We start from the raw sequence: 7,821 nt of genomic DNA on the forward strand, positions 1-7,821 counted from the left end.
GCATAGAGCTGGCCCTCAACTGACTTGCGCCTGCTCACTGTAAGCTTTGGTGGCGAGTTTGTTGGCGCGGACTCGGCGGCAGCCGCATGGCGGTGCCAGCTGGGCAGTCGGCTGCCATTGAAACAGCTGCGCGTTGCAACCAGCTGAACCTTTCCGACTCCAGTGCATCATACCACTTGCAGTTGGCTGCCAAAGGAAGGGAGAGGCGTGATGGCGGCTGCCGACCTCACCGCTCCCTTCCTCCGCCACGACACGGTGAGCACGCTTGATCTCTTGATCCGAAGCAAGGCGTGGTGCCTGCGGTTACGACCTGCCAGCTAACGACCTGCGGGTTGGAGCGCAGTCTCCCGGCCCAAACGCCACCCCTGCTGGGACCCGGCTGGGCCGTCCATGTAAACATCATCCAGCGCGCCAGGCGGGCGAGCGCTGCTGCCTGCATATCGTCGGTGGCGGCGGGTGCCGCCCGTAGCGTTCCAGCCATTTGCTGTTGCTGAGGCCTATGCGCCCCCTGCTGCGTGCAGTATGGCGTGCTTGGCATGGGACCGCTCTCAGTGGGAGAAAAGATACGGCTAGGTTTGCTGGCAGTGCTGGTGAGCTTGTAATGAGGAGCTGGGCCGCCTCAGAACCGCGCTTGCACCGGCGCACCGCTGTGGGTGAAGGGCCGCCGTGAGTTGGCCACTCGCCCAATCGAGCTGCTGCCACTCTGCTTGCAGGTGATGCCCATCAAGTTGATAGGAGCCTTGGGCAGCGTGCTGACCTTCTGGCTTTGCTGCCGGTTGTGCGCCCTGCTGCCCGCGAGGGTGGGCACCAACGCAATTGCACAGCTCGGCTTGGTGGCCTGCCGCGTCTGCCTGTGGTGGCTGGGCTTCTGGCGCGTGACCTGGATCAAAGTGGGGCAGCAGGGCGACGTCGGCAGCGGCGGCAAGGGCAGCGACAGCACCAGCAAGGCACCGCCCGTGGGCATCGTCAGCAACCACATGAGCTATTGCGACATCCTGCTGCACATGAGCCACTCCTTCCCCTCCTTTGTGGCGCGGGCGCAGACGCGGAACCAGCCCATCATCGGCATCATCAGGTAGGCACGGGTGCAGGAGGGCGGGCAAGGCGCCAGCCGTGCATTGGCCACGCCTTGGCGGCAGTTTCCAGGCCACCACCCCACAACCCAAAGCCTCCTGACATTCGCCCCCTCCCTTCTCCCCTGCTCTCCCCTGCCTTTGTCTTGCCCCGCCCCGCAGCCAGCTGATGGGCTGCCTGTACGTCGACCGCGACGCCTCTGCCAAGGGCGACCCCGACAAGCCGCGCGTGTCGGACCTGGTGCGGCAGCGCATGCAGGAGATGGCGGCGGGGCGCCTGCCGCACGCCCGCCCGCTGCTGCTGTTCCCCGAGGGCACCACCACCAACGGCCGCTACCTGCTGCCCTTCAAGACGGGAGCCTTCCTGGCGGGGGAGGCGCTGCAGCCGGTGGTCATCCGGTATGAGGAGGTGAGGGGGCTGGGGTGGTGGGGGCGTTGGGGCACTCACCTTGGGGGGGGGGGGCTCAGGGAGTTGCGTGTGGATGGCGGCTTGTTGGTCGCAGGGGCCTCGCAGCGAGCGTGCGGCTGCGGTGGCTGGCAGCGCCCTGATTGGCTGCTGACCTTCTGCCCGGTCTGACAAATTGCAGGGCCGGTTTTCGCCCTGCTGGGAGATGATACCTGCGGCCCGCCACCTGTTCCTCATGCTCTGCAACCCGCTGCACTCGGTCACCTGCTTTGAGCTGCCGGTGTACCACCCGTCAGAGGCGGAGCGCGAGGACCCCAAGCTCTACGCCCACAACGTCCGCAAGCAGATGGTGGGTGCTCGGGCTTGGGCGCATGGGCGTCTTGGGAGGGCTGCAGGTTACGCTTGCAAATAGTCTAAGCGATCACCGGCCGACATTGCCGCTCCGCCAAGCGCTCCCCTCGTTCCTCCTCGTTCGCCGCAGATGGACTTTGCGGGGTTGCAGCCCACGCAGGCAACGTACGCCTTCAAGATGGAGTACATGAAGCGGCTCAAGGCGGAGCATGGCTTGGCATGAAACGAATCCTGAAATTTCGAGGGCCTCCTGGTGCTGAGCCGCCCTCTTTGCTGCTGTCCATCGTCCCGTTTGCTCCCTATCCTTGCTCCTGCTACAGTATTTTTGACTTGCCCCGGCATGCCCCGGCCATTTTTGACTTGAATTGTGACTTGTGGACCCCTGATTCACCTCATAGAGGTTGGATAGGCAGTTTGCATCGGCTCTGAGCTTCTGCTTGCAGCGGTGGGGCCATACGGCGGTACGCCGCCAGGTCAGCTGCCGTGTTCTGTAGCCGCTGCTGGCGGCGGCATTGGATCACATTTCACGCTGCAGCGGAAGAACCCAGGGTGCGGATGGCCGACAGGGAGACCACGAAGAAGCGGCCGCTCGACGAAGCCCGCCAAACCCACGAGCAGGGCCCTGGTGACAAGCTAGCCACCTTAGCTGGCCAGATTGAGTTCTTTGAGGAGCTCGCAGGAGAGGAAGGCCCGCCACCCGACGCAAAGAAGCCTGCCAAAGTCCACAGCCTCACGCAGAACACCACCCACCGCAAGATCAGGTGAGGGCCCTATGATTCGAGATCAAGGAAGTCGGGAGGACGCCGAATGCCGAGTGCCACCGCCCGTGCCGCCACTGCCCTTGCCGCCACAATGGCCTTTGTAGGGTCGGGCCGGAGCACCAGGCCGTGCTGCCGCCCCTGCCAGCTCTCAAGAAGTGAGGAGGCAGGCGGGTGACGGGCAGGCCCGAGAAGCCGGCAGCAGGCAGCGGCTGCGCCGCCCCAGGAGCTCCGCTGCCCGCCTCTTCTGGCCGCGGGCGGCGTGCAGCGGGGCCCGCCCCGGCAGGCGGCCGCCATGTTTTCCGGCTCGACGCAGGCGGTGCGCCGCTTCAGCCTGCTGCTGCTGGAGGAGGGGGAGCTGTATGTGGAGGACTTTGTGGCCGCCGCCCGCTGGCCGCCTGCCGTGGCGGGCAACTGGCAGCGCCTGCCGCGCCTGGCGGGCCAGCTGCGCCTGTGCACCAAGTCTCTGTTCTTCGAACCGGACGATGTGCGGGTTCCCATCGTGAGGTGAGGTGGGGCCCCGCCCGCCTTCTAGGTACCTGGCACGGGCACCTGGGGGTGGGGCCTGCGCGGCACCGGTGCTGCTGCGCCGCACGGTGCTGCCCCTTCGCACTCTGGCTGCCCACCGTGTGCGGCGCGAGCCGACAGCCCGCCCGCCTGCCTGCCTGTCCTGCTCATTCCTCCCTGCCTCCTGCAGGCTGCCTTTCCAGTACGTGGAGGGCATGGAGGGGTCGGGGGAGCGACGCCTGCTGGTGGCCGCCACTCGCGTCATCAAGATGCGGGCTAATGCCGCCGACGCGCCGTACGTCGTGGAGCGGGCGGGGCCGGGGGAGGCGCACCCGGCGGCGCTGCACTGGGAGTTTGAGCTGAGCTACACGCGGCTGGAGGGGGTGGTGCCGCTGGCGCAGCGCATGATGGTGGCGTCGCGCCTGCCGGCGGCGGAGCAGGAGGAGTTCCTGCAGGTGTGTGTGCCTGTGGGTGGGTGTGCGTGTGGGTGTGGGTGTTGTGTGTGATGTTGGTGGGGTCGGGGTCTGATGTTGGTGAGGGGGATGTGCAGGGCGTGTGTGGGTAGAGAGCACAGCTACCAGGGCTGCAGCAGGGCTGGCAACGAGCTGGGCTGGACCTGCAGCGGAGCGCCCCTCCCTAGTCACCACCCCCCCCCTCACCCCCGCCCCCTCCTGGCCCCCTCCCGCCGCGAGCAGGCCACCATGGCGGCGGCCGAGGCTGGCCTGCGCTTCGACCTGGGCGGCCTGCGGTCCCCGGCGGAGCGCATCGAGGCGGAGCTGCCCGCCACGCTGCTGAGCCAGGGGGCGCTGGTGAGGGAGCCGGGCAGGCTGCTCATCACCCACCAGCGTCTCTACTTCCAGGTGCGGTGTGCGGGTGCAGGGGGTGCGGGTGCAGGTGGGCGGCGACCTCGGCGGGGCAGCGGGCTGCTGGGCGGGAGCCAGGTGCTCCCCGCCGGCCCAGGGGTGTGTGCGTGTGTGTGTTAGTGAGAGGGCAGAGCAGCTGCCTGCCCGCCTCCGCAGCCCCAGAGGCCATGCACCTGAGCTTGCCCTTTGCCTGGTTGGTCCGCAGCCGCTGCACAACATCGGCGGCGACGCGGCGGTGCGCTCGCACCCGCTGGCGGCGGTGGCGGCGGCGGCTCGGCGGCGCAGCGCGCTGCGGGACCTGGCACTGGAGGTGGGGTCTGGGCTGGGGCGGGGGCTGGGGCTGTGGGGAGAGCAGCGGGGGCAAGATTCGCACAGCTGTGAGCTTACTTGCCGAGCTCCTTGCGTCTTTCTTGGCGCTCCTCTATGCCCTTTGTGCAGGTGTTTTTTGCCGAGGAGGGGCAGGCCCAGCAGCAGCAGCTGGCCACCCAGCCCTTCTGGGGCGGCGCCTCCGCCCTGTTTGCCTTTGCCAGCCGCGAGGAGCGGGAGCGGGCGGTGGCGGCGCTGACTGCGCAGGCGGCGCTGGGCACGGCGCTGCCGGGGGGCAAGCAAGCCGCCGCCGCCTGCACCGCCATTCTAGAGGTGAGGCTGTGGGAGTCGGGTGGCCATGCCTGCCTGCCGTCTGCTGCTGTCTGCTGCCTCCCCATTCCCTGCTCCTGCCTTCTCTACCTCTAAAGGTCACTCCTGCCACATCCAGGCACCTCCCTTGCCACCCCCCACACCCACGCCCATGCTGCCCTCCTCCCTCCCTCCTGCCGCCAGGCCGACCCCTCCTGGCTCAGCCGCGTGACGGCCGCCTGGCAGCGCGGCCTGCTCTCCAACCTCGACTACCTGCTCTTCCTCAACCTCGCCTCGGGCAGGAGCTTCTCAGACCTGTCGCAGGTGGGGCGCGCAGCACAGCAAGCACCTGCTGCCCCTCTGCCACCCTCCCGCCGCCACCCTGCAGCAGGCCCAGCGCATGCTGCCTCCGACCTTGCCCACCCAACTGGGGGACCCGCGCATGCTGGCTTCCACCTGTCTGTTGCGTCCTGACCCCCTCCAGCACCCTGCTCACTGGCTCGTCACCCCGATACTGCGGTACTGCCTGCAGTATCCCATCTTCCCCTGGATCCTGGCCGACTACTCCTCCCCCTCCCTGGACCTGGCTGACCCCGCCACCTTCCGAGACCTGTCCCGCCCCGTGGGGGCGCTCAACCCGCGGCGCCTGGCCATGCTGCGCGAGCGCTACGCTGACATGGCCGGCTTCTCGCCGGAGCCGCCCTTCCTGTACGGCTCCCACTACAGCACGCCCGGTGGGTGGGTTGTGTGGGGTAGTCACAGGTAGCGGGTTGGGGTGAGTGGGGGCGTGGTGGCCACGCGTGAGTGTGTGCATGTAGGGCTGTACTGAAGGAGCAGCGCCATTCTGTGCTCACCCAACGGCCCCCCGCTTCTTTCCCGACCTCCGCCCCCCGCCCCCCACCGCAGGCTTCACCATGTTCTGGCTGGTGCGCGCGGCGCCCGCCCACATGCTGCGCCTGCAGAACGGCCGCTTCGACGCGCCCGACCGCCTGTTCTGCTCGGTGCGGGATGCGTGGGAGGGGGTCACCTCCTCCAACCCCGCAGACGTCAAGGAGCTCATTCCGGAGTTCTTCCTCAGGTGCGGGTGGGTGTGTGGGTGTGTGGTTTGGGTAGGAACAAGGTGGAAAGGTGGGCGAGGTGAGCGGAGGGGACTCTGGGGTGCAGGCAAGGAGGATCCCAGGGTGTGCCAGGGTCCAGGGTCGCTGGTGTGGGGTTGGCAGGTGCCCGCCCATCTCCCAGCCTGCCCCCACCTTAGCTCTCCCCCCCACATGCACACCCTCAACTGCAGGCACGACTTCCTGCTCAACCTGCGCGGCCTGGGCCTGGGCACGCGCCAGAGCGGGCGCCCCGTGGGCGACGTCGAGCTGCCGCCGTGGGCCGCCGACGCGCGCCACTTCCAGGCGGCGCACCGCGCCGCCCTGGAGGCCCCCTTTGTGTCGGCCAACCTGAACCACTGGGTGGACCTGGTGTTTGGGTTCAAGCAGCAGGGGGAGGCGGCGGTGGAGGCAGACAACGTGTTCCGCCACACGGCATACGAAGGGGCGGTGGACATCGAGGCGGTGGCCGACCGCACCGAGCGGCTGGCGCTGGAGACACAGATCGCGGAGTTTGGGCAGTGCCCCCGCCAGCTGTTCCGCCAGAAGCACCCGCAACGACTGGTATGCCCCGCGGCGGAGGTGCCGCCGCCTGGCGGCGCGGCGGCGCAGCCCGCGGCCGGCGCCATGGGCGGCGGCAGCGGCCAGGCGCTGGCGCTCGTCTCCGCCATCCTGGCGCTTGTGTCTGCCAGCCAGGGGCCTGGGGAGAGCCCACGGGTGGAGGTGCCGCCGCAGCTGGCGGAACTAGATGTGCTCGCGGCACGGCTGCGGCAGCAGGCAGCAGACGCGGCTGCAGCGGCAGCTGCGGCAGCGGCCGTGGCAGCTGCGGATGGCCCCGATGCACCCGGGTCGGCAGGTGAGCCATCGGGGTCGCTCCTGCATTGCTGGCGCTGCTTGCGTCACCCTGTTGGTGCTAAGAAGAAGCCTGTGGTGGTGGCGTTCCCTTGCTTGCAGCAGCCCAGCTTGCTGCCGGCAGCTCTGGCGGCATGTCTGTGCGCTCAGAGAGCGGCAACTCGCTGAGCAAGCAGCCGGGCGCGCCGGCAGCAGCCGGTAGCCGCCTGCGGTCGCTGGGAGCGTGGGCTGCCGAGCGCAAGCAGGCGGTGGGGGAGCGGCTGGCAGGCTCCGTGGGCGCGGTGCGCGAGGCGGCAGCCGCCGCGCTGGCGGGCCCGCCGGCTGGCGGCGGCGCGGTTAGCGCCAGCGGCAGCAGCACCAGCAGGCTGCAGAGCCTGTTCGCTCGCAAGGGCTCTACCTCCGCCTCCAGCTCTACGGCTGATGTGGCGGCGGCGGCAGCAGATGGGCCAGCCGGCGCAGGCAGCCCGCAGCAGCAGGGCAGGTCGCCGCCTCAGTCGCCTGGGCTGGTCGGCAGCATCGGCGACAGGCTATCCTCTTTCACGCTGAAAGGCAAGCCGCCTGGCAGCCCTTTGCCCACTGATGCGGGTTCCGCTGCAGCAGCGACCGATGGCGGCGTGGGCGGCAGCACCCCTCGCCCGGCGGCTGCTGTCGCAGGGGCACCAGAAGCCGCGGCGGCCCTGGGCAGCCCGCTGTGGAAGTTCTCTGGCCGAGCCACCCGGCCCGCCCCGGGGCAGCAGCCTGGATTAGCAGACGGCAGCAGCGACGAGGAGGTGGAGGCGGCAGCCCGGCAGCAGGAGCACCAGCCGCCGCAGTCTCCCCGGCCGGGGCCGCCCTGCGGCAGCCCTGCGACACCGCCCGGCCCCGCCAGCCCCGCCAGCCCCGCCGCCAGCCTGCTGGAGGCGCAGCGGCAGCGCATGCTGCGCGCCGGGGCGGGCGGCGGCAGCGCGGCGGGCGGCGGCGGCAGCCCCGGTCGCCCCACCGGCTGGTGCGGTCCTGGGCTGCGTGACAGGCTGGTGCCCACGCGCGTGCTGGTGGCTGGCAGCGAGTCCATCAACGGATGCGCGCTGGCGGTGGTGGCGGGCGCGCAGCACGTCTACTCGGCCAGCCACAGCGGGCAGCTGCGGGTGCACCAGCTGTCCTCTGGGGAGCAGGTGCGGGGTGGGGGCATGCTGTTGCGCGTGCGTGGCACGCCATGCTGTGCTGCCGCCTGCGCCGGCCCCACGCCCGTGGCCCCGCCCCTGGCCCTGCCCCCTGTACCGCACTCGCGCTGCCCCCGCCCGCATGGCACCCTCCCTCCCACCC

At 69.8% G+C, this 7,821-nt stretch overlaps 3 protein-coding genes across 3 annotated transcripts in view; all 3 read left to right on the top strand.

The window, feature by feature from the left end:
• Positions 1 to 210: 210 nt before the first annotated feature.
• Positions 211 to 2,053, top strand: CHLNCDRAFT_135018 (hypothetical protein; the record flags this gene model as incomplete). Its single annotated transcript, XM_005846937.1, has 6 exons — positions 211 to 255; positions 522 to 590; positions 714 to 1,075; positions 1,236 to 1,482; positions 1,661 to 1,828; positions 1,961 to 2,053. 6 exons carry the CDS (start codon positions 211 to 213, stop codon positions 2,051 to 2,053), a joined length of 984 nt encoding a protein of 327 aa, XP_005846999.1.
• A 332-nt stretch (positions 2,054 to 2,385) lies between these two features.
• On the top strand, positions 2,386 to 2,750 carry CHLNCDRAFT_135019 (hypothetical protein; the record flags this gene model as incomplete). The annotated part of the gene is made up of 2 exons (XM_005846938.1): positions 2,386 to 2,591; positions 2,696 to 2,750. The coding sequence occupies 2 exons, from the start codon at positions 2,386 to 2,388 to the stop codon at positions 2,748 to 2,750; spliced, it is 261 nt and encodes an 86-aa protein (XP_005847000.1).
• A 133-nt stretch (positions 2,751 to 2,883) lies between these two features.
• Positions 2,884 to 7,821, top strand: part of CHLNCDRAFT_135020 (hypothetical protein) — a gene marked incomplete at both ends in the record, with an annotated part of 5,803 nt that continues 865 nt past the window's right edge. The window contains 10 exons of the mRNA XM_005846939.1: positions 2,884 to 3,095; positions 3,286 to 3,550; positions 3,791 to 3,955; positions 4,164 to 4,268; positions 4,397 to 4,597; positions 4,778 to 4,897; positions 5,106 to 5,307; positions 5,480 to 5,651; positions 5,862 to 6,523; positions 6,622 to 7,670. Coding sequence (XP_005847001.1) covers positions 2,884 to 3,095; positions 3,286 to 3,550; positions 3,791 to 3,955; positions 4,164 to 4,268; positions 4,397 to 4,597; positions 4,778 to 4,897; positions 5,106 to 5,307; positions 5,480 to 5,651; positions 5,862 to 6,523; positions 6,622 to 7,670 — 3,153 coding nt within the window. The remainder of the gene's footprint in view (positions 3,096 to 3,285; positions 3,551 to 3,790; positions 3,956 to 4,163; positions 4,269 to 4,396; positions 4,598 to 4,777; positions 4,898 to 5,105; positions 5,308 to 5,479; positions 5,652 to 5,861; positions 6,524 to 6,621; positions 7,671 to 7,821) is intronic.

Source organism: Chlorella variabilis (genome assembly GCF_000147415.1).
Source record: "Chlorella variabilis unplaced genomic scaffold CHLNCscaffold_12, whole genome shotgun sequence".
NCBI classification, from domain to species: Eukaryota; Viridiplantae; Chlorophyta; class Trebouxiophyceae; order Chlorellales; family Chlorellaceae; genus Chlorella; species Chlorella variabilis.